Source organism: Nipponia nippon, unplaced genomic scaffold (assembly GCF_047370975.1).
Source record: "Nipponia nippon isolate SJK-2023a ecotype South Korea unplaced genomic scaffold, ASM4737097v1 scaffold_5, whole genome shotgun sequence".
In the NCBI taxonomy this organism is placed as follows: domain Eukaryota; kingdom Metazoa; phylum Chordata; class Aves; order Pelecaniformes; family Threskiornithidae; genus Nipponia; species Nipponia nippon.
This window is the reverse complement of record NW_028262369.1, coordinates 6,778,559-6,804,950: the sequence shown is the minus strand read 5'-3', so window position 1 is coordinate 6,804,950 and position 26,392 is coordinate 6,778,559. Positions and strand designations below refer to the sequence as shown.

Genomic DNA, 26,392 nt, shown 5'->3' with positions numbered 1-26,392 from the left:
ATCAGGAGCTGCCCCCATGTCAAGCAGAGCATCGTGGTTTAACTGCAGTTGGCAATTAAGCACCACACAGCCGCTCACTCACCCTCCGCCCCCGCAGTGGGATGGGGGAGAGAATCAGTGAAAAAAAAAAAAGTAAAACCCATGGGTCGAGATAAAGACAGTTTAATAGGACAGCAGAGGAAGAAATAATAATAATGATGATGATGATGATGAAAGAATATACAAAACAAGTGATGCACAATGCAATTGCTCACCACCCACTGACCGACGCTCAGCCCGTCCCTTAGCATCGGTCAATGCCCCCCCCGGTCAATTCCCCCCAGTTTCTATACTGAGCATGATGTCATATGGCACGGAATAGCCCTTTGGCCAGTCGGGGTCAGCTGTCCTGGCTGTGCCCCCTCCCAGCTTCTTGCTGTGCACCTGGCAGATCATGGGAAGCTGAAAAGTCCTTGACCAGTGTAAGCACTACTTAGCAACAACTAAACCATCAGTGTGTTATCAACATTATTCTCATACTAAATCCAAACCACAGCACTATACCAGCTACTGGGCAGAAAATTAACTCTATCCCAGCCAAAACCAGGACACAGAGCTATTTTCAGATGGCTTTAAAATGGACCTGCTGCTGCCCAAAACTGAGCCCGTCAGCGATGTTGGTTGCACTTCTGTGATAACATATTTAAGCAAGGGTAAAAAATGCTACGTAAACTGTTTACTGTAGTGATTTGTCTGTCTGTGATTGTATAACCTGTAAACTGAGACTGCGCGCATTATCGGGTGTACGCAGATTATCAGTAATTGTATCTTTTATGCCAGAGTTTCTTAAAAATAGACAAACACTGAATTACAACCACAATAAAAAAGAACAGACTTCAGAGTAATGATAATAAAATCCACAACACGTATCTGTGGTGGCTGCATTCGGGGCTCTGCAGAATGTTATAGCTCAGTTAAGTGTTTTTTCTGCACTGTGTGTAGTAGTCTTGGCTCAAGCCATTCCATAGCAAGTCATTTAAGTTGTACAAGTTTCCTAAATATTCAACAAGGGTTTCTTAAAGCATTCTTAATTAAGATATTTTAGAAATATAAAGAAATATGCTCTACTAATTTTCTTTACTTAATAGACTAAACCGAGGTAAGCCATGGGAGACACTATAGTCTTTCAAGGAAATGTCCTTATCAGAGATTAAATTAGGTCATCTTGATAACCTGGTTTGGTGAACCAAATTGGTTTGATATATGATAGTACTTCCCCTGGAGTTTTGGGTTAAAAATAGTGAAATAGTAAAAGAAAATCTCCAAAAGGGATTTTGCATCTCAGCGGATGTTTTTCCTTTGAACAAAATGATGTTTCATTTTATAATTGAAATACAGTATGCCTTTGAACTTTCAATAGCTAAAGCTATTAAGTAAGAGTATCACATTTCATTTATTATATTACATTTTAAGTTCAGTCCATGCATTTTTAATTCTGTTTATGTCTTGAGAGCTTGCCTCTAGTGGAATAAAACCAATCAAGAATCTAGAACAAGAATTAAAATTTAGGTCCTCATTCACCATTGCCCTGTGGTTCCTTTGTGTTTGCTTGAATAAGTACAAAGGACAAATAAAGTAAATGTAAGGACCCTCTGGAGAATACTGCTATTGTACAGTGTCAGATAATGCTCAAATTCTGCCAGGCCCACCTAAGAGTCCCTTAATGTAAGAAAGCCACGCTCCACAGTGGCTAAAGATAGAAGGAAGCACGTTAGCTCTATGCCAGGGCAAGGTAGGAGAAAGAATGGCCAAAATAAATGGTTTCACAGAGAATCTGTGTTCATAATATTAAAAAAAAGTAAATGAATTGATGAGAAAGGTCAGGTATATGCAAGTTATTCTGCATGTAAACTGATAGTGGTGACCTTCCTAGATTTCAGAAGTCTGTGAATAAAAAAAAAAAAAAAAAAAGTGATAGGTGGGAGGAGAAGAGGTATTGGGGTACTGGGGGGAAAAATCTTAGATATGTGTCTCAAGAAGAAGTCTCATGAGCAGAAACATTGTGTGGTGGGTTGACCCCAGCCGGCAGCTGAAGTCCCACCTAGCTGCTCACTCACTCACCCCTCAGTGGGATGGGGGAGAGAATCGGACGGGCAAAAGTGAGAAAACTCATGACTTGAGATAACAACAGTTTAATACGTGAAGTGGCAAATGCAAGCAAAGCAAAATAAGGAATTTACTCACTGCTTCCCATCAGCAGGCAGATGTTTCGCCATTTCCAGGAAAGCCAGGGCTTCACCACTCATAAAGCTTACTTGGGATGACAAATGCCATAACTTTGAACATCCCCCCATCCTCTCTCTTTCCTCTGCCTTTTATTGCTGAGCACAATGTCAAATGGTCTGGAATATCCCTTTGGTCAGTTGGGGTCAGCTGCCCCAGCTGTGCCCCCTCACAGCTTCTTGGAGCCCCAGCCTGCTGACTGGTGAGGCAGCCTGAGAAGCAGAAAAGGCCTTGAGGATGTGTAAGCACTGCTCAGCAATAGCTAACATGTCCCTCTGTTATCAACTCTGTTTTGGTCACAGATCCAAAACACAGCACCATAGGGGCTGCTATGAAGAAAATTAATACAAGGGCCCCACCACAGGAGACAGCTGAGCCCGTCAGTGAAGCTGGTGGCACCTCATTTAAGAAAGGGCAAAACCCTGCCCAGGCAGTGAGGAGCAAGGAAAAAAGTGTGAGAACCAACCCTGTGAGCACTCAGGTGAGAGCAGGAGGAGGGGCAGGAGGTGCTACAGGCATCGGGGCAGAGATTCCTCTGCAGCCCCTGGGGAGACCAAGGCGGAGCAGGGGAAGAGTGTGATTAAAAATGAATAGCAGAGAAGAGCTGCTATGGACTGACCACAACCCCCCATTGCCCATCCCCTCTGCGCCGCTCCGGCGAAGAGGAAGTAGAGGAGTCAGGAATGAAGGATTGAAGTTAAGCTGGGGAAAAAAAAAAGGGGTGGGGTGGTGGGAAGGTGTTTTAGCTTTTGTCTTTGTTTCTCACCATCCAAATATATTTTTAATTAGTAATAAATTAAATTCATTTTCCCCAAGTCAAGTCTGTTTTGCCCATGACAGTAATTGGTATACAATCTCTCTGTTAATCTTGACGCATGAGCTTTTCCATCTTATTTTCTCTCCCTGTGCTGTTGAGGAGGGGGAGGGAGTGAGCAGCTGGGTGGGCATCAGGCAGCCAGACAAGGTAAACCCATCACATCTAGGAACTGAAGATGTCTTCCTCTTGTGCCACTACCTGGATACATGTCTACATGTGTGTTTTCATTATTCTTTCACTTCTGGCTTTGCTATGTAATTTTTATTTTTGCTTCTTTTAAATCAGAAAAAAATAATGTAATCTTAAGGTACAATCAGAGCTCAGCTTTGTTAGCAGAACAATTTTCAGCTAAAAGTTTGCAGGCTTTTTTATATTCAGTTATTTTCTTTGTCATTAATGGGCTCACAATTCTGTCAAAACAAAGACTGAAAAAATGACATACGCGATTTAGTATTCACCTTTTTAAAGGACATAGCTTTTCTGAGTACAGGAGGAGGATTCAGGGCTGAATGTTCAAAATTTAGCAAGGGTACTGTATTTTTCAACCCTAAGGACTGTTCGACATCCCTGGAATTAGAGTAAGGGTAGATCTTTGAAAATCTCTGTCTATCTTGTTGCATTTATGAAGGATGCATTTTTCCCATTACCAGATTGGTCTGGCCAATGTAAAGGTTTTTTTTCTAGGAGGGCTTCATTTTTTTTGTTTTCTTGTTAGGGAGTCTTTCTAGGTAGGCTTGGCTTTAAAGCTCATTTTTGCCATATAACGATAGGAGGATAGTACATGTGATCACTATATGGAACAGATGGTAAGTGTGTTAGAGCAAGGCTGTATCTCAGGAACATTCCTCTGAGGAGAATCTAAACCATAATGCTATTTAATATCAGGATATTATACTATATTTCAGTGAATACCTATCTTAGAAATACAGTGAATACTTTGCTTGTGTATTTTTGCTTTCACTTGACTGTAAGTCTTTTTATCTTTGATTGGGGAAAGTACAGGGGATGATGAAATAATTTCACCTTTTCCACAGACTTTGATATTTTTTTTTAATTTCTTTCCCCTTCCCAGACATCTTTCTGCACTCTTGAGGCTTTATTCTTTTTGTTTGTTTGTCTGTTCCTTCCTACTGGTCCTCTGTGAGGACGGGAACGTTTCTTTAGCTGTTTGTACTCACGTGTCACGCACTTCTCGGGACTTAGTTATTCCAGTCTCTCTCCCTTCTTCGGTTCTTGATGTTCTGACATTCAGATGAGTCACCAAATGCATTATTTTGTTTGTTGTTAGATTGATTTCATATGTGAAATTCATTTCAAATGCCTGTTCTGAATATACTTGTCTACCTTCAATTTGCCTGGCATATTGAACAGAATCCGATTAGATGTGTTTATAAAATGACTTATCTTCCAGGCCTGCAATTCAGTTGAAAGTGTGAGATGACTGGGGAATTCATAGCTTGCAAGCTTCAATTGCTGGAACATACTGAGTCATCAAATATATCTTCCTTTGTAGATGCAAAGCAAGTTTCACCTTAGGCATTTAATTACAGCATGCAGCATAGTTGGGTAGTGTGTGGGTGTTAATGTCAGCTGAGTCTGCAGAGTAATATCTAAACAGCCTTGTTTTATCTGACAGACTGGATCTGGGTTCGGAACCCTAAGGTATCACTTGTATTTGAAACTAGTGTGATAAAGTGTGAAATTCCCTGCACAAAACTCAACAATAAAATGCAAAATGTTTGCCACACATTTCTATTTCAAGTTTTGTTCTTAAATTTTGTATTTGTCTGGAAGCGACTTCCTTCAAACAGGTTGTAAAACTTGCTTTTTGTATACAGGGTTATATTAGTATATTCTCTTGATTGTGTATAATTCTGAGAAATTATTCTAACTGTTGTTTTAGGCTTCTTTCCAGTATTACTTTGAAAACCAGTTGTGATTGTATGCTGAAAACTAGAATAATCAGCTGTTTACAAGCATTTATAGTATGCTTTGGTAGTAGAAGATAAATAAAAATAATTTAGTACTATAAAAAGTGTTATGTATTATGACAATGGCCGTGACCAAATATCTGATAGGAGCAGATGGATATTATAGTGATTTTCTTTACCATCAGAGTGGGAAGGTAGTTCTACTGATACATTTACATTTCACTCTTCTTCTCTATCAGCTAGCAATGATATACTGTTTCTAGATAAAAATAGTCAGCAAAACATTTATTCCAGTTTTAATCAGTAAAGTAGTATATAATTTTAAAACTATATACACAGAGAAGGTAATCTTCCAAAACCAGTAATAATCCTAAAATTGTGCGTGCATAATGAGAAGATTCATTAGTTCATTTCTGTGAAGGCAAATTGGAGTAACATAGACATGCTTTTTAATATTTATTTATCATATAGTATAATTATATCTAAAAATTCAATCACAGAATCATAGAATACCAGCTTGGAAGGGACCTCAAGGATTATTTGGTCCAACCTTTCTAAAGAATTTGCACAGCCTAGATGAGATGGCCCAGCACCATGTCCAGCTGAGTCTTAAACGTGTTCAGCGTAGCAGAGTCAACCACTTCCCTGGGGAGATTATTCCAATGATTGGCTGTTCTCATGGTGAATAATTTTCCTCTCATGTCCAATCGAAATCTCCCTGGGAGTAACTTGTACCCATTAACCCTAGTCCTTTCCATGTGACTCCTTGTAAAAAGGCAATCTCCATCATCTTTGTAGCTCCCCTTTAAGTACTGGGACATGGTGATGAGATCACCTCTAAGCCTCCTTTTCTCAAGGCTGAACAAACCCAGTTCTCTCAGCCTATCCTCATACGACAGGCTTCCCAGACCCTTCATCATCTTGGTGGCCCTTCTCTGGACCCCCTCCAGCCTGTCCACAGCTTTTTTTGTACAGCGGGGACCAGAACTGTACACAGTATTCCAGGTGTGGCCTAACAAGCGCTGAGTAGAGAGGGATAATGGCTTCTTTATCTCTGCTGGTGATGCCCTTTTTGATGCAACCCAGCATCCTATTGGCCTTCTTGGCCGCAGCAGCACACTGTTCACTCATATTGAGCTTCCTGTCCACCAGGACCCCCAGGTCCCTCTCCACGGAGCTGCTCTCCAGCCAGGTGGATCCCAGTCTGAGGTGCACTCCTGGACTATGTTTTCCCAGGTGGAAGGCCTCACACTTGTCCTTGTTAAACTTCATAATGTTCTTGTTAGCCCACTCTTCCAGCCTATCCAGATCTTCCTGCAGGGTGGCTCTCCTTTCCAGAGTGCCTACTTCCCCACTCAGTTTGGTGTCATCTGCAAACTTCATCAGGCTACACTTGATCCCGTTATCCAGATGACTTATGAAGATATTGAATAGTGTTGGGCCCAATATCGATCCCTGGGGGACTCCACTTGTGACGGGTTGCCAGTTTGAGAAAGAGCCATTTACCACCACCCTTTGGGTGCGGCCCACCAGCCAATTCCTCAGCCACTGCCCAGACCACTCGTCCAGGCCATAACGCATCAGTTTCTCCAGGAAGAGGCCGTGGGGAACCATATCGAAAGCCTTGGAGAAGTCCAGGTAGACAAAGTCCACTGCTTACCCCATGTCAACTGAGCAGGTCACTTTATCATAGGCACCACCAGATTCTAAGACTATACTCTCTGCTTTACTACTGCCATATGTGAGTGTTACTAGCAAGTCAGTATAAAACATGCAGTCTATTTACTTTTATCTTTTATGGAATTTTTGCTGGTGCTGACTTTGAGGAATGGATCATTAAAACACCTTATCCTTAAAACATACTGTTAAAGCAACATTTCTGATGGTGTACTACTGTGATACATCATCAACACCAGGCTCCTTGCTGCTACATTCCTCAGAGCATAATATTGCAAAAGAAAAATAAAAAAGGAGGAGTACTGCAAAAATGTGGCGTTAACTTTGAAAAGTTAACATAGTGAATATGTTGTGGTACATCTTTTGTTGACTCAGGTCCTCAATCTCTCCTCTATATACTGCCAATATATTGTCAGAAAATTCATATGATTAGGATAAAAGAATCATGTCATCAATTATCTTCCTTGCTTTAGGATAAAATTTTACTGGTATTTGTAAATATTTGCTTGGTCTTGCAAACATTTTCTTAAAATATGAATATGATTCCAACAAAAAGCCTGTATGAAAACAGCCCAAATTTGGCAAAGTTCAGGCATAGGTTTTATAGCCAAGGCCTTTCTTTAATCAGAACTTGAAACACATCAGAGGAAAGGGGCCATAAAATCAATTCTAATTAATCTTGGAAATGAGATAATAGTCCATTAATCTCATCAATATAAGCATGAAATTTTCTGCTGCACTTCATGCCTATACATTTGTAAGAATTTTATCAGTGGAAATGGGACAGAAGCCATAGGATTACTGTAGGGGTGACTTCCTCACACTTCCACTGCAGGCTTTTTTTCAATTTATTTTTTTAATGTTGGGGGTTTTTTTAGTGAAAATATATAATTCCTTTCTGGAACGATGCCAACCAAAACTTGTTACTGGTTCCATATTAAATGAGAATTAGTGGGAAGCTTATAATGTATGACTCATAAATCAGTGTTGGAAGTTTCCGTAGCAAGTATTAGAGAAAGCAAGACTGTGATCTGTGTGGTACATTTCAAGACGTGGCCTGTTACCGATCAAACTACTCGGGAACTACTAGGAATATATGTTGTTGTTTAGATATGGTTGTGCCCTGGCTTCGCTCTACTTTAATCCCTGTATATAGAAACCACTAGAAAATACTCAGAAATTGTTTCTTGAAAAAGAAGCCAGTCTTTCTTTGAGAAGTTCCATTTCTTAGCATACAGCTCAAGCAGACGGCTCCTTCTCTCACCTAGTCTCTCAGTATCAGACTTGCTCTCCAAACAGCCCGGTTTGCCTGGTCTGGCTAACTAGACAAACCAGAGCACCTATAGATAACATGAATTTTGTTATCTGTCATTTCTAGGAACTGTCAAAGAGAGTGCAGGCTTTTAGAGAAAACATAATTTTATTTTTCTCCTTCCCCTAGACGTTTCCCACTCCTTCGAGAACTTTTTTATATGTAACAAAGTGCAGTTGCCATTACAGAAATGGAATCTACATGGCCTTAACAACTGGGCTTTCTCCACTCTCCTGAGATGAGCAAGGATATCTCTATGCTCCTCATTTTCCTGTGAGTTGTCCTATTCTGTTGTTCATTTCAGCTATACGTTCCCACATTAGAAACATCATCATGGGATCATGGCGTGAAGGTGGAGGCCAAGAAGAATAGCTTCAACGTTGTAAAGATTCTTTCCATGTAACACAATCTAGCAGTCTTGCTTCACTGAAATAGATGGCAAAATTTCTGTGTCAGCCTTGCAAGACAAGTATGATTGTAAGTGGCGCAAGCCTCATTTTATTGAGCTAAGCAGCAGAAGAAGATAATGAGAACTGAGTACCAGAAGGATATTTGCCAGTATGGCTCTTCTTTCGTTTTTGATGGACAACCTCTATTTTCCTCAAATGTATTCATTACTTAAAATTCTGATCTGAATAATTCTGCTTTATCATGCTTGCTGATCCACACCGTTCACTAGAAAATCACTGTCTTTAATATTCAGAAATCTTAGAATTGTAGTTAGTTTTGCTTATATTCAAAGGTAACAGGTTATCTGAAACGTCTTAAAGTTGTTTTTTGTTTTGTTTCGAGGGATATGGTATAGTAGTATGAACTAGCTTAATTTGAAAAGTTGAATGAAAATTCAAAATTTCAGAGGCTATCAAGGCACTATCTTGTTGGAAAATGTTAAAGGTAAGAAAACAGGGAATCCTGTGTGCCTTGTAATGGCAAGGTTTCTACTTGCTACAAAGATGTGTAGCTAAAATACCATGGAACTATTAGGGAAGGAATACAATGATACAGTTTCTTCATAACATAAAAAACTTACTGGATATATCCTTTCTTAAAACCTCTGGAACTATCTAATACGACGGATGTTAATGGGAAAAAAAAAGATATTTTGCGTTATTTCAGCATAATGTAGAAGGTACCAGCTACAAGTATACGCTCTTTCATTATATTTTCTGCTGATATTCACAATAAGTTGCTTTTTAAAGCAAATACTAATGAAACAAGACCTACTTGCCTTCTTTCAGTACAAATATACTATGAGCTAGATCCATAAAGCACATTAAGTTTTCCAAATTTATGCATGCTGATTTTTTTTTGTTTTGTTACTAAGGGTAAAGTTACTGTAGTGTTGTCAAAACAGGGTGTGATCACAAAGTCTTCATCCTTCTCTGTATAAAACACTTTTTTGGATAGTATGCTATTAAAACTGTGCAGGTGTTTTGGTTTTATTGTAAATATTACCTAACTGAGAAGGCAATAAATGGGAAACTATAATTTTAAGCATAATTTGATTTTATTTCTTCTCTCAAAAAGAGAAGATAATTCTAAATTTAAGTGTAGACTGTAGCCCAGTTTCTACAGTCTGCTGGGCCTGCATGCACCAATTTGAGAATTTTGTGTAAAAGGCTTACGGATTGTCATATAAAAGAAAAGTTGTATTTCTGTAGCTAGTGATTTCAAAATTGGAAGCAATTTTTATTTATCTATATGATTCTCACCTGACTGATCATTAAAAGCAGCACAAAGCTCTAGATGGAAGCAGTAGTGTTTATTTATTCCTATAGCTTTTTCAAAATCCTGTGTTACTCTGCTGTAAGACAGAGGACATTCTAGTGAATCATCTGGAATTCCATATAATGCAGAAGCATGCAATATCAGACTTATAACTGTAAAACAGTTGTCATTTTCATGGTTAATTTTTTCCCAAACACTTGCCACAGATTCACATAAATTTTGCCTTAAATAAAAATACAGCAGTTGCATGTATACGTGATATTCTCACCCAGAACACTAAAAAATGTATGTGCCTGTAGGCACTGGGTAAATGACGAGCCTACAGAAGCACATGCATCTTAGGCAAATATTCCATGATAGTACAGAATTTCAGGCTTAATTAGTTTTCTAAACCTTTCTCTTTTTGGCAAAGAGGAGTGAGGGGGTAAGAAGTGTGTACTGAAGCTGTCTTAGTTTGCAGTGAAAACACAACTGAGGTGACTCTTTTGTCATTGATTATTGGAGAGGTTTTCTCCAGCTGGATGCCTTCTGCCTGGTCACCATAAATTAGTTTTGTGTCACTGCCTCTAACAAGCAAAACACACTGATAGTCTTTAAATGATGGTTTATATGACCCGAGACAAGATCTAGCCTTATTTTTCTGCTCTATTACTTTCAAAGAATAGTCTTTCTATTATTAACATGCTGTAGTAAAATAATTTTAAATTCCTTTAAAATTTATAGCAGTCTTGTCCATTGCATCTCATGAATGCAAACCTTACCGGAGTTGTAAACTATTAATGAGCAGGTGTATGTATATGCATTTTTATAATGTGATTTTTTTTATTATTTTAGAAGGGTTTACAGTTTGATGTTTTTTCAGAACTCTTCTGGCTTGATTTTTCTACAGCTGTATAAATAAGATAGGAATTCTCTGGCAGCATGATGAAGTTATAAGAATATAAACTGGCTACGAGGGCACGGTCACGGCTGTAAGCAACTATGTCTACCCTAGCAGGCACAATAGGCAGAATCTTTGAGTGGAGTCAAATGTCACGAAGCAAAAAAGGTGGTGAATAACAATACCTTAGGAATGAACATTTCTGTTATAATTGGGCATTTGTCATCTGATTTTCAGGTAAAGATCAAAATTTGAAACTGTTTAATAGTAGTTTTTAATACTTGTTTTAAGTTGGTAGTGTTGCCAGTTTCCAAATGAGTAGTCTATTGCTTTCTAAATAAAAGCTTTCAAAAAAGTAAATACACGAATGCAATTTTACACATAATTGCACTTTTGATTAAGAACAGCAAATTCCTCTTTTGCATTACTGCCTAAGTCTCTGAGGGGGGTTTATTGTTTGTTAATTTGACACATTGAAGGTGGGTTTCAATCTGCTGCTACATAGAAAGGCTAAGAAAAAAACCCAAACTGGTTCCAGTTGGCTCCAACAGCCCTACTACAGGACAGAGCTGAGCCCGTCAGCCAAGCTGGTGGTGCATTGAAAAGAACCAAGTTACCTCGGTGAAGTCCTGGTAGCCATTATAGACCGAATTGCATGTATTCCTTGTATTAATCTTATTCCTCAAAGGTTTGTAAGATTGTGTGTTCCTTCAGCTCCAGGACTGTTACATTGACTTACTAACCCACTTTAGGTGGTTTTATGATACTTCTGAGCCTTGTTTGGAAAAGTTTATGGAAACAAAATTCTCCTTACAGTAATGGTAATCATGATGTTCATGAGGTTTAAATAATTTTAGACTGTAGAAATGAACAATATCTACTAAAGATAACAAAAAATGTTAACATGTTATTCGTATCAAAGTTTCTCATTTATTTACTGTACCAAAGTCCAGTCTTCTACTGCTGTGATCCTTTTGTTAAAAACCTTGGAATGCTTTGATCGAAAATGGAATACAAAGGGGATTTGTGAGGGGATTACTACAGTATGGTGTCTTGACACATGGCCTTTCACATCCTGTTCCACAAACTTTTCATCACCTCATTACTTTCTGACACTTTACAGAAGGTGAAGAATGCTCAATGAAAATACATAAATCATGAGACCTCTTCAAAACTTCCTGTCCCCTTTGCTACTCAGGAGTGCTAAAATGGTGGAGCTTTCACTCTTGGCACTCAGTTCATAAGAGGTTGTCCAGTGAAAAGAAAGATGTAAAATAGAGTAGAATACAAGGAAACAAAGCTACTATGATGAAACAGAGAAATGAGGAAATATGTAGATAAAAGAAAGACAGCAGGAAGAAAGGGAGGATGAGTGCAAGAATTTTATATTTAAGGCACTAAGAGATGGAAAGCCAAGAAAAGGGTAAGGGGGAGTGATTTTGTCAGTGTTATGGAAGAATTATGTCTCACTGGAGAACTTGCATAGATTTTTAATTCTAATGGGTAAAGGCTAATTGTTATGAAATTCAGTTTACTTTGTTGGTATGCAGTCAAATGCATCTTTCAAACACAGATTTAGTACCCTGACTGAGTACAGAAGAATCTTCTTCAAAACACAGCTAGCTTTACATAGTCAGCCATTGTCAGTTCAACTGTGTATGGTTCTAGTCAACAGAAAGGTGAAAGAGGGACCGTATGCCATGGTTTTGTGTCAGTTATACTTGCAGGACAGAGATAAATGGCAGATAAGTGCAAAGGTGTATTGTTTATCCATAGTGAGTGACAGCAAAAGTTCAACTGTGGGTGACAAACATCGTGGATGTTGCACATAGTGCTGTAAAGAACATAGTTCTATAAAGAAAGACTTTGCCGTCTTCATTTTAGCTAGTTTGCACAATTTACGTCGGAAACAACCCCTGTGTGATCAGTCCACAAAAGGTTTCCTGACAGACTTCACTGCTGTATTGGGTTTATGTGGCAAGGTTCTGGTAGCTGGGGGGCTGCAGGGGTGGCATCTGTGAGGAGAGGCCATTAGAAAAGGTTTTGGGGTCTGATTTGCTCTTTCACTTTACTTAACCATTTATGCCAATGTAAGTTTTAAAAAAAAGTTTTTCTAAAACATGGATACACTGCCTTGGATTTTGTATGCTTTATGCAACCACTGTGGGGCACAGGGAAATAACTATGTAAGACAGAGCAGTAAGAGATCAGGCCTTGTGCTACTAGTCTTCACAGCTGTGACAAAGAGGCTTGAGAATATAGTCATGAAACTCTCTGATATTGATCTCCTGCACGTGCAGGAAGTAGTAATAACGGTTCACAGATATAGGAAGTCTTCCAGTTTTTCCGTGTGTTAACGTAGGAGTTTAAACATAGCTACTTATATGGCAGTGTTAACTGGTCCGTTAATGAGCAATTCAGGGGAAAAATCACACCAAAAATGTGTACTTTCTACATCCCAAATCGATTTCCATGCCTTTTTCATTGTTTCCTACCTAATTAAATTGATGGTTCTATTGCTGAGTTTAAAATGAAGCTGACCACAGACTCCCTAAATGCTGCAGAAACCAATGGTCCTCGCAAAAGGTCTTTGTTTTCATTGCCACAGGATTCAGATGTGTTACATCTGTTTTATTAACTGAACTAAATGTTTACACCATCATGTTCCCATATTTACCAAATCCCACTAAATGGAGGTTTCCGTTATTATTACAGAAGCACAAGCCCAGTATTGTACAAAGAAGGAAACAGAAATTGTGTTACAGATATCTATTTCTCACCAGTTACAAGGAAAATATTGTCAAGTTTTGGGGGGGGGGGGTTTATTGTAATTGTGCTGAAAGATTTTAACTCTGTTTGGTGTAAGAATACAATACAAATCCTAGTTTTATATGCTGCTGGAATCTTTTACCTAGGAATCCATACATATGGATCATAGCCCACCTCTTTTCAGGCCTGGGAAACATAGAAGTTGTGAAATGCTTCTCTTTCAAGAAAGCCTTCTTTTTAAATATAGGTTCTTTTTTTTTTTCTTTTTTTTTTTGCTACATATACTCATAAAAAGCATTATCTTACTCTGCAGTTAGTCTCCCTGCAATCAAATAAAGGGCATGGATTAATTGGAGAACCACTAGAAATATTTTAAAGGGATTAATGTTAATGGAGAAACAAATTATCTTTCTGTCAAATGAGGTTAATAACAAAAATTAGTAGTGGCCCCCCACACTTAGTCAAAAACCTTACAGAGTCTGCTAAAGATTAATCAAGCAATATTTTCTATAAAATCTACAGAATTTCAAGAGGTTTAGGGTCCTAACTCTCATTCTGAAAAGGATCCAAGCCCCTTAGAAGCCTAATTCTTACTGCCATGTCAGATTGTAAGAACTTGTTACCTCAAGGAATAAATTATAACTTAAAGGGTTTTTCTGAAGTAGTAGGTGCCCAGTTGAACTCTCACTGAAATTAATGTTACGTGTAGTCCTGGTTAGCCTATTGCAATCTGTCTTGTTCTCAATGTAAAATTACTATAGGTTCATTAGCACTTTAACTCATAATGAAGTTTATGTAGTAGACTGGAAAAGAGAATATTATTTTTTTATTGACTCTATTCTATAAAAACATAATTGCTTAATCCCTTACAATATTTAAAGCAGTTCTGCAATTAACATGTGGCCTTTATTTGCATAAAGGCAATTCGCAAAGGTGATTTATAAGACCATATCAAGCATTGTTTTTATCTGTGCATTGATGTGATATTTTCTATATTCATTGGCTGGCTGTAAATACATGTTAGAAAATCTTTGGCATGTATCGAAGTACTGAAGTGCGTGATGTTGCTGCAGTATGACTATCTTCACTTCTAGCTGATTATTTCAACGCAATTCTTACCAAAAAAGTACTGTCTTAATAAAGACAGGTATAGCTGAAATAGCTATAGCTATATAATATTGCCTGATATTGTATGTTTGTGCGTTGACTATTTTTGTAAGCACAAGTGTCTTATGGAGTGCTGTTTGGTTTTTTTTTAATTAAAGCATTTGGCACAGGGACAATTCTCAGATTACTTCCCGACTCCTCTGCATCTGGACAGCCTGTAGGCTACCAGTAGGCTAAATTTTCACTTACTCTAGAAAGAGCAGAGGAAGAGTAAGTCAGTTGTTGTAATTTTTAGTTTCTAAAAATATGAATGTAGTGTAGTGAATGGCGATAAATGGAGGGTACTAGACGCAGTTCTCCAGTGGTGTTCTGTGCAGGTGACAACTGGTCCCTAAGTACAAATCCGACATCTACTTTGATTAAGGACTCAAGGTGATGATATAATCAACCTTGTAAGCAAAAAATAAATGCTTACTTTCAATCACTTTCTCAGGAAAGTTCTTCTGACAGATTAAGCATTGGCAAAGTATTTAAATTTGCATAAAATCTTATAAAAATTGATTTATTCAAACCCCTAGTTTTATAGATGTAGTTATAGAAATAAACTTAGTGACCATCCACGTACACTTAATTTTCAGTACAGACTCTATGTGAGCATTAGTGGCCTTCAGCATCTCTTCATCTCAAACAATGCTGGAGAGTTGTCCTTCGCAACATCATAGGCTAAAAGTCATTAGAGCCAAAAATGCTGCAGACCAAGTGGCTCAAGTGTTATGCTAGGAATCACTTCAAGAATGCGGTTTACTGTCTGCCAAGAGAAAGGTGGGGATCAATCTCCATGTCTTCTCTCTCATGCGTATTAAAAAATGTTTAAGGTTCCACATATTATCACACTACATTAAAAATCACATTAATCTAACCCGTAATACAAGGAACACGAAAAACCTAAAATAAATAGTGGCATGTCCCCCTGCCCCCCTCTATGCTTTTTTTCAGTTAAGCCTGACTCTGAAGTACTCCCATCTAATCATCTAACAACAGAAGGTAGAAATTACTCAGCTAAGGAGAAGCTTTTTTTTTTTTTTTTTGCAGTTGCGTAGCCAAAGGTCCCGGGTGAGAAGGTTTTCCTAATCATTTTCCAATAAAGGACAGAAAAACCTCAAAGCTCGTATTTCCAGAGGAGTATATTATTAGAAAGAATTGATATTTGAGGAGCTTTATTTTATTAAAAATGTGCAAGAACTCCTATGTGTCTAGTTTTACATAAAGCTTAGTGAAAGGTTAGAAAATTAGCTCATATGTGCTGGTTATACAGTTCGATGGATGAAGGAGACTTTATATTTCACAACTTCTTGTTTCTGACAAATTCCAGAGTTCCAGTGAATTATTTATGTGGCCACTTACCCTGTAAAGATGGAGCTGAGGGTACAAACTGAGTTCACAAATCCTACCAGAAAGCCTCCAGGTGATAAGATGAAAATGGATATTGGTCGCTGCTGATCTCAAACCTGGACTTGAATTTGTGGCCTACAGATGAAAGGTTGTGCGTCTTACATTTTTCATCTCTAACTTCTGAATTTTTGCAGTTTATGAACAATTCATGAACTTCTATTTATCTTCAGCAATTGCCTTATGAATCAAGGATTTAACTGGAATAAGATAATCCAGGAAATAGTAAATTTCAATTCATTTTTATGAATCTAATATATATTCCACATATGAGAGCAGAGATGCGAATACATTAGCAATAAAAATACTGGAAAGAAATTACCCATTTCTATAACTGTAGTTTAATTCCCAAAGATGTGCAGTCAGAGATTGTGGCAGATCTGACTTTTTGCAGCTTTTGGATATTCTGGGACTCTCTACCCTTAAGACTGAGGGAATACACCTCTGCAGGTTTTTTCCTCTGTTATTTCTTATTTATAATGGACTAATTTTTAGCTTGATTCTCTATCTAAAGCAATATGGATCCACAGCTAAATGTTTTGGAAAATATTTCACTATTTCCAGGGAATTTCTTTCTCTTTCTTTCGGGTTAACAATAGCTTCTCCATATTTGTTGTTGATAAAACTGTTTTAAATCCTTTCTCTGCTGTCAAACATAGAATCAAGTGTGATGTTAGGCAAGTGGTTGTCAATTACATTAGTCCACGCTCCAGGATTTGCTATCTTCAATTCTAGAGTAATGCCCAAACGATACTGTTAGGTTGAGAGGCAGGTGATAATTTTAAAATCCAGTAATTCGTGAACTACAAAGACTAGCTAGAAACTCATTGAGAACCAAGCAGTTTTCACAAAAGATTTTTTCAAATTCTGTCGTTGAGCACAAGTATTTCAATGAATACTTTAAATAAGAATTCTAAGTTTGGCATATATATAAATGCAGGTGTCAATCAATTGGCTCCCCAAATGTAGGGTGAAAGGTTAGAGATTATGATGAAGATGTTAGCACATTCTGAAGATGTTGTAGATGCCAATTTGTTCAGACAGCTCTAGAAAGAGTATAGTCTGCAAGCATGGAAAAAGTACTACCAAACCTGTACAAATGATTCTATATTAAAAAGTTTATTAATTCTGGCATAATCAAAAGAACTTACACTTGAAGAAACCATAAAAACTGTCAGTCCTTCAATTGCTCTGAATCCTGCTATGGTAATGCAAGAATTAAAGACAGCATACCACAACACCAAATATATCCTGAACATCATCTAAAATCGCTTAACTAGACTTTCCAGTTCAGATACTTTCCCCATGAATTATTACCTAAGTACTGAGAAGATGAATATGCCCTCTAGTCTGTCAAGGTACTCATATTTATGACAAGAACTACAAAGCCTTTCTATAGCATCTGCAGTATTTACATTGATTAAAAAAGAAGAGCGTACTCCTTGGACCAATAACAGCACAGTCCATACAGGCCAGTATGGAATTCCTCAGTAGCCTGGCTATGTGTTTACAGCTAAAGAGTCTAGCAGCTCTTTCACAAAGACAATCAGGATCATTTTATGGGGATGAAAACCATTTGAGAGCTAAAGAGAATGGGGAAGTGGTTTGTGGCAGTGGCATCCTCACGAATCAGATGGAGATGGGATTGGATTAAAATGTCCTGGAGTCCTGCTCTGGTTCTTTAAGTAGCAGGGCATGCCTTGCAAATGTCCCAAACTTAAAGAAAAAAACTGCTTACTTCATTGCTTTTAACAATTCTTTTCAACACTTCCGTAGCCCTGCCTAAATATAAATGGAAATGAAAATGGAAAGGGAAGGACAGAACCTGATAATGTTTAATCTGTGAACCAATCCATCCACATAGGATAACAAAAAGACAACATGCAAACCTGTAATTTTCCTACAAGAAAGGTCAGTTAAACCAGCTTGACCTTTTTTCTACCTATAAAGCAATAAGCTATCAGCCCTATCTGAACAGTCTTCAATCCCAAGGCGCTCTCAAAATAACTTGGAGATAAAGCACGGAGATAAAAAACAGTAGATGCTGATGAGTTGGGCATGCAGTTGTTTCTTCGAGATGTTTCTTCAAGAGAAATTTTACATATGCTATAAGTCAAAGTAAGGAGAGAGAAAAATGGTATTTCAGAATAACAACTCCCTGGAGAAATGAAACAGATTAACATTTTTTCACAGACAAATAAGTTGGAAACTCTCTAAATATAGATATTTAGATATGAACACATGAAGATACTGCTATGAGGGCATTAAAAATTCTCTTTCTACTTAAAGGTTCTACAAAATAACTATAAATTTGTAATTAAGTAGATGTTAAATCTATGTGACAATATAGTTAATTGCATTCTTTGGGACTGAAATCTGAAACTTAAATGTAATAGTAGCTTAAAAGTGTGGGACAAATATTCCAGAATTCTTTTCCTAAGTAGAACTATATGAACAAAAAGGTAACAACAGCAACAGAGCAACACTAGGTTAATGCCGCCTTCTGACATTAAGAAAAAAGCATTAAACTCTTCAGGCTCCAGTATTTGATACATGGCAAATAATCCTTTCTCTACAAAGCACAAGCGAATGACAAATTCAATCTAACCAAAACTCCAAAGCTATCATCATTGTCCTTATTCAACTCCATTCAACATATCATCCAGAACACAAGTGCTCAAGATGCTATAAATTGTCAAGAATTAAAAAGCACTTAAGAAATCTGAGGTTAAAGTAAAAAACCCACTATCAGAATGGTACATGTACAGAATGGTACATCTTTTTTTCATGTTTTGTCTGTGAAAATCGATTTCTCCATTTCCTTAAGTTTGTGTCCTGTGGCAGGATTTCTGTGTTCTGTCATGAATTTCAAATATCCAGACACTTATCTTTCTCCAAATCATTCAAGGCTACACTTCCTGATAATGTCTGAAGGGTTAACTATCAATGGATTATTACCAAAGTGTACACTAATGTATAATTATTTTGAAGATGATTCATGAAGTGTTTATGGCACCGAGGTTTGTAATACATCAGCAACCACCACAAATGGATTTACTTTACTTTAAGCTTGCATATTTCACTGCAAATGGCTTACGTGTTCACTTACCCCATTGGTAATGAAATGAACAGCCCTTAAAATGAAGGAATGCATTTGCAGTGTTTGTGGACGTGTTATAGATGTTCTTTGCTGCAAACACATTATAATTTTTAAAGCATTAAATATGTATGTACTATTTATATCGTTCTTACAAATACATGGAATCTTTACGTTTTGAAGACTTCAAATAAATTTTTTACCACTTTTCATTTTTTTTTCTTTTTGTTACAGCATCTGCAGTATTTTAGTCTGCTGTTCAGAACAATTATTTTGTTCAAGAAATCATCATCTTTTACCTCCAGTACATCTCCCACATACCATAGATCTGTCTTCTTTAGATCTATTTTCTATTTTTCATAGATCTATTTTCTTTATTATCTTATTTTTTTAGAAGCAATGAAACCTTTATTTTTCCTTCTACTGCAGTAATCATCAGTTATCTGTTTATCCCATGTAACTGCAGTATTGAATGACAAATTAGCTCTAAAGACAAGACACCAGGCACTGAACCTAACGATGTTTCACTGTACATACATGCCCAGCCGGTTTCATGTTACCCATGGGTTGGTCTTCTCAGCCTGAAATACAGTTCAGGTAGTGTTGGGCAATTGTTAACCCAAGCTCTGTTGTGAGTAACGCTGCCCTGAACCAGCAGGCAATCTGCTCTAAGCTGCTTAACCCTGTGTTTCAGAAGTTATACAGAGGAAAAGAAAAAAGACTATCTTCTTGCCTCCTGGTGCTGATTAGGTGATCAGAAGCAAATCACAGACTTTCTGCTGCCACTGCTCCTCCCAAATATTTCTAGGTACAGAATTTAGTCCTGCAGCATTTGCAGTTACTTTGTTAGCCTGGATACCATTGAAGAGGGTTGATAAGGAGAAGGCTATATGGGCTGGGTAGTTGAAAGTAAGGAAGCTAATTGTCTGTTTTGCAAAAATGTGTGGGAGAAGGGCCAATAAAAGTTTTGAGTTCATGTCCACAATGAGTCTGAAGACCTAAAGAGGCTGACAGCAGACAAAGCAGATGGCCTAGACAGAAGCTGGAGGAACCTTCCTTGCTGCAGCCTCCGAAGATCAAGACTGTACATGAAAGAAGACTAAAATATTTCAGTAAAGCTGGGGAAACTTCTGCTTGTTGAATAATTTCCTTAAATAACCCCTTCTTCAAGTATTGCTTTTTAGTCCAGAAACTTCAAGTAGTTTATTAGGTTGAGTAAGTTTTACACAGCCACTCTGAGCCTTGCCTTTGCGGTGTGTTCCTTACTGCCAGCTCCCTTCGATCTTGAGGATGTGTCTGCTCCACCTTGCACTCCACAAGCCCTGAGTTTTGCAGTGTGAGTCTTCTAGTCCGAGACATTCCATCTATTCTGGAATTCAGCAGCCAAGAAAACAAGAACAGCTTTTCTTTTGCTGACCAGCTGCTTTCTTGCAAAAGGTGCAAAACCTGTTGTTTTTCATAAGAATCTGGGTGCCCTTGATTAGAATAATCACACACCAGTTTTATTTCCAATACTGTCTGGAAAAAAAAAGAAGAATTTGGAAATTAAATCTGAAGACATTCTACTTGAAAGGGAAAAATGTTTCAAATTTTAAGAAAACCTGAAATAGGCTTTTATTCAGAAAAGAAATTTGTTCAAAGATTTTAAGAATTAATTCCTGACTGGGAATTTGTTCAAAACATCGTGTTTTAATGGAGCCTTTCACTACCTGCCATTTATTTTGTTTTCTTGCTATTGATAATTTCTTTTAAATTGGAAAATGTCTTCTTCCAAAGCCAGCTTGTTTAAGTGCATGACTAGACAATTATATTTCAATTTGTGTATTTTCTTTGTAAACATTTATACAGAAATTACTGTGAATTGTGGCTTCATGCAATTACGACTTCAGGGTGGAATCGCTAACATTATTTTTTATCAAATGCTTTAAATGTACCGTATATTACAAAGACAAATAAATAGCAAGATACCATTCTGAAGGTGGTTACTGTCTGAGAGATATACAGGCAGGTACGTTTGGATACATCACGTTTAGGAAAGAAAATATGTTAATGCATGGAGCTCTGGAACAGAAAACAATATCTGGGTGCTGTTCCCTGCTCTGCCACTGACCCGTGTGAGAACATCATGCTATCTCTGTTGGCTTTTATTTCTCTGCCCATAATTTATCTGTCATATCTTCTAATCAACAATTATTTCCCCCTATAGCCACCTACCAAACCAAAACTTCAACCTCAGCTGGAGCCTATATATAATAACGATGGAGAACTTTTGAGTATGGATTTCTTTTAAGAAGGATATGACTTGCAGTTCAAAGTTCTTTCATGTGAAGGGAACAAAGGGAAAACAGGTATGAAAAATAACCCAAGAGAAACTTTTTGATGGTATTTATACAAAAGGAGAATATGGAGGTATTGAGACTCCAAAAGAGAAGCTCTGATCTAGTCATTTAATATATATCTGTTTCTGTAATCGAGGACAGGTGAAACTAAACCACCTGGACATGATTCAGTTTTAATCCTGTGAGTAGTCCTTAATACGCCAGTGAGTATTCACTTCTCAACAGGAATGCTCAAATGCTTAAAGATAACTTTTTATTAATTCCAGCCTGTGAGATTTCTGTGTTCTTTAACGAAGTATTTCAGCATAGCTCACATATTTACGTGAGCTTCACCTGTTTATTATTTTAGCACCTTAAAGTAGTTTTAAATTCTTCCTTCTCAATGCTGCCAGCTAGCTAGAGAAATATTGCCAGTGATCTATCACAGAGAGGTGAGTGGATATTGAAAGACTACAGGTCAAATCTTGAAATAAATTGAGATACCTAAAAATCTTTGCAAGTCTGATCCTTGGTGGTACCCTGGAAATCATACAGATGGAGAAAAGAAAGGAATTACAGGCTGCTTCATCTGGGAAGGCACTAGATGGCCCTTTCTTTCTTGCTCTGTTCTATAAACCTAGGGCTGCATGGCCCTGTGCAAGTGTCTTTGAGGGCAACGGACTCATATTCCTCTGAATCAGTCAACAGTAAGCTCTATGTGAGCTGGGATTTACCCTGAAGAACTTGATAGCAAAAATTCCTCATTTCACCAGCAAGAAAGCTTGGCTCATATTGCATAAGCATGTATCATCAAAGCGTAGAAATTTTTCAATGGACGTTTGTCTTTCAGGTTTATCAGTTCAGTCTTAACGAAAGCGCTGACGAAAGAGCAGGTATTTGGCCATATGACAAAGCTATCAAAGTAGTCAGTAATATTTAATCAGAACATTGAAAATTATTTTCTTATAAGGGGGCCTATATATACACATTAGGAAAGAGCTGAAGAAATTTTGCCAGCACTGTGTTTAACTTACACTCACTAAGCTTCTACCAGTATCACTTTCTTGTAGACAGATTAGTAAATATGGGTTTAGATATCTTCTACTGCAAAGAATAACCAAAGTTACCCACTGTAAAATCATTTTGTGGCGGTTTAAAGAACTTTAGCATAATGTTTTGATCTCCAGTTTACATTTGTTGGACACATAAGCCTCCCATACCCTTTTTTGTTTGGATTTTAGAATTGGAAGGCTGAAATAAGAAATGCAGGAAAGCCACAGGATAGATTTAAAGATCTATCGTGGGGGTCTTTAAATGAAATTAATAGGGATCAGCCTACCTGGGTCGCAGAGCAAGACAAACATTTTGTGAGAATCTGTTGTAGTAAACACGATAATTTAAATTTCAGTCCTGAAAATGAATGTCTGACTATACATATCAGTCATCAGACAGATTTAAACACAGTGGAGCTAAAGGTATCCAGCCGTTAGTTTAACACTGCTTCATGTTTGATGAGGAATAATAAATTCTGAACTTATTGTATGAAACGACCCAGCTCCATAAGCTGGTGTGGCTTGGCAGAGGTACATTCATGAGCAGTTCCACTGAGTTACGGATTCAGGGGATGCAGGGTCACACCTTGGGCCTTAAAACAGCAAATAGGTCAAGCCCCAAAGCCGTAGGTAGAGGCACTGGGATACAGATGCGTGCTTTTGAGATACTTCTGTACGTGATATATGTGCGAACTACATTTCAACCTAAGAATATGGTGGCTGTATTTATTATTTGCACAGATGACAGAATTTATAGGGTGATTATTAATGTAAAGGTTTTTTTAAGGAATCATACACTTATGATTTAAAACTTGCTTCCTCGTTATCACAGGTATTATTACTGGTTTTCATTTCCTGTCTATACACTTAAAGCAACTCCTAAACCATTGGGGGTAGCACATCTATCTTATCCTCAGCGTACCCATATGTGATTGATACAAGTTTACACGTTGAATTAAATCTCAGTGGCATTAATTTATTGTAAGTAAAGGTTGAGCAGCACAAAAATGTTTGATCATTACAGAATTGACACCTAACGTATTGAAAAGGACGAGGCAGTGTTCAGACAGGTCTTGATGTTTATTTTTTTTTCAAACTTTCTCGTAAACAGCTGCTGTCAGCCTGATTTAACAGGAATTCATGCGTTTAGGGATGCTGCGATGCTCTTCTCATTAGCTGAGCGTTAGAATTCTTGTAAGATTTGGTTTCCTTTGGGCAAGAGGAAGGGGAGGAAGCAGGCAGAGATGTCAGAGTACCGCCAAGGGCGTCGTTTTAATCAGCAATTTCCCAAGCGCCACTTTCTGTGTGCGTGTGTGCCTTTGCCTGCCTCCCGCACCCCGAAGCGACACCCCTGCCCGGCCCCGCCGGGGGAGCACGCAGCTCTCCGGGACAACCCCCGGGGGCCACCGCTCCGCCGAGGACAAAAAGTTGCGACCGCGCCGCCGGTGAATCGGGGAGGTTCCGCCTCGGCGGAGCGCCCCGACCGCCCGCGGGCCCTCCCGGCCGCCCCCCGGCAGCCCTCGCTGCGCGGCGGCGGGGCGCTGCGGGGGGGCCGGGGCCCCGCGGGGTGCCCGGGCGCCGCCGCGCGGCCGCCAATCCCGGGCGCGGGCGTGCCTTCCGCCTGCCGGGGAGCCCCGCTCCCCCGCCCGCGCCGCCGGGGGCTCCGCTCCGCGCCGCCGCCGCCCCGCTGCATTTCGCCGCCCGCCTCCGCCGCCGCTCCCGTGCGGCTGGGTGCTGCCGCCGCCTCCCTCGGCGCTCTGCCCCCCACCCCAGCCCGCCCCGCCGGGCTTGAAGGTCACCTCCGCCCGCTCGGGAGCCACTTTGCGCGCCGGCTGGAGAGCGGCAGCGCCGCCGCCCCCGGGAAGGTCCCTGTCCGGCCGGTGCGGGGCTCCCGCCGGCGGCGGCGGAGCGGAGCGGAGCAGAGCGGGAAGCCGCCCGCCCGCTCTCCCCCTCCACGCCCCGCCGCGGCGGGGACGGCCCCCGGGGTCTCGTCGCTGCCCGCGGACGTCGCGGGCGGGCCGGGCGCCCCGCTGCCGGTTCACGGCGAGCCCGGGGGGAGCCGGGCGGCGGCGGGGGGCGCGGCATGCGGCGGTGAGGGCGGCGACGGTGCCCGCGGGGAAGGGGCTGCGGCTGCGGGGAGCCGCGTCCCGCTGCGACTTGCCTGGCGGGGGCCGCTCGCCGCGGACGGGAGAGGCGCCGCGACCCTTCGCCTCCGCTCGCCTCTTTATGGTGAGTTTCAGCCGGGGCTTCGTCGCGGGGCGGGGGGGGGGGGGGGCGGGCAGCGGGGCCGCTCGGCGCGGGGCATCCCGGCAGGTGCGCGGGGGCTGCGGCCGGCCCCGCTCCGCCCTGCCCGGCCTCCCCCCGCGAAGGAGGCGCTCCGCTGCCGCCGGTTGCCACGGCCGGAAAGTTTCCGGGGCGGCCCGGGCGGAGGGTTGCGGGCGGGAGCGGGGGCTGCGGGGGGAGCCGGGGGTGGCGAGGTGCGGAGCTGGTTCCGGGGCCGGAGCGCCCGGCTCCGTGCGGCCGGGCCGGGCAGGGGCGCGCTGCGCTGCCCCAAGTGCGCGCCGCGGGGAGCCGGGCGGCACCGCACCGGCTGAGCTTTCCTCCTACAAAGCATCGTGGAAGGTGCTACGGGGAAAACGCTGGCACGGGAGGTGGCTGGCAAAATATAAGGAAGAGCAAGAAAAATGGCCAGCCGGGTTTCAGATGAGTTACTGGTTGAAAGAGTGCAGATATTTAGCTGCTGGGAAACTACTTGCCTGTAAGTCGTCAACGTTTACTTATTTTATAGGTGATTCATCATATCACTTTCTCCTGTACGCTTCTGTCAGGAAAGAAAGTATCAGCGTTGCCTATATACGTGTTCACGACAGGTGAAGCAACACTATGTACGTTTAAAATGTATAGGCAGTTGTGGCTAGAACTGCCGCTCTTCAGCAGAGGCATGGTTTTGCAGTGTGAGGGTAGCACGCAGAAACCCTTCTGTGTTTCCAAAATTTGTAATGTGGCTGTTGGACATTGTGCTGCCAACTTAACATGGTTCACGCAGATGGTGAAACGAATGTGGTCTGAAGTTTGACTCTGGAGTGATTCACATCAGCGAAGTGTGAAAGATCTTGTCCAAATCTGCAGCTTTTGTTTATCTAGTCTCTGAATTGCAAATGTGGCATAGTATGTTGGATTCTTCAGCGGTTTAGTGATGACTGTTTTTTCACTTTAAATAAAATTCAGCTTATTCGTTACGAATTGGATCATAAAATACAACAGACGCTGAAGATGGTGTCCCAAGAATGTCAAGTCCCTTGCTTCGCTTCTCACTCTAGACTTGATGATACTTAAGAGAAGAAAGATACTGTCTGTTTCATTTGTCATTTAGAAGTGTGAAAACAACTGTATGTATGGGCTATAAAAGTAGAAGCAAGATTTTGTCGCTCTGGTAGAGATTGATGATTGTGGATGTATTACAGTCTAAAATGGGGTTAGTCCTCATAATCAAATAATTATTTTTTAGAGACCAAATAGTCACAGCTGCTTGAGAAAATATATATTGGGAAGAGTGGCAGGGGGGGCGTGTGTGACTTTTCAATGCATATCTCAATAGATCATTCAGGTTTTAGGAAAGTATTTGGTATCGCATGCTCCTGTTATCAGGATTATAGTAGCGATTTAGAATAGCTCAAATGGTGGTATTTTAAATTTATTTTTATTTTCTTTTACTTGAATGTTTTTGAGTTACTGAGTTTTTGGGAAACTATTTTTATGTAGCATTTCTGATTCCAGTCCAGATCTACTACCTGTCCTATGTAGGTTTTAAAGGCTTGGCTACCCAAGTTTCATTTACAATTTATTCTTCTGGTAAATACATTAGACAAAGGATTTGGCATTTCCTGAAATGAAGTCTCTGTTTGTCGTGTCAAGACTATATTTCTTTTTTCTATTAGTACTTAACTGAGTATCAGTAATATAGCTGACAAACGTAATGAATAAAATTCACAG

At 39.9% G+C, this 26,392-nt stretch overlaps 1 protein-coding gene across 17 annotated transcripts in view; it reads left to right on the top strand.

Moving 5' to 3' along the window:
- The window catches only part of RBFOX1 (RNA binding fox-1 homolog 1), a 1,359,349-nt gene that overhangs the window by 383,841 nt on the left and 949,116 nt on the right, over positions 1 to 26,392 (top strand). For 2 of the 17 annotated variants that reach the window (XM_087730994.1, XM_087730990.1), the window contains exon 1: positions 24,450 to 24,628. The exons of 10 other annotated variants lie outside the window; for them this stretch is intronic. In XM_087730994.1, coding sequence (XP_087587120.1) covers positions 24,626 to 24,628 — 3 coding nt within the window. In that variant the 5' untranslated portion in view covers positions 24,450 to 24,625. Of the gene's footprint in view, positions 1 to 24,449; positions 24,629 to 25,085; positions 25,158 to 26,392 lie in introns of those variants that run through there. 5 more of the 17 variants (XM_087731007.1, XM_087731008.1, XM_087731000.1 and 2 more) reach the window with 5 other exon arrangements.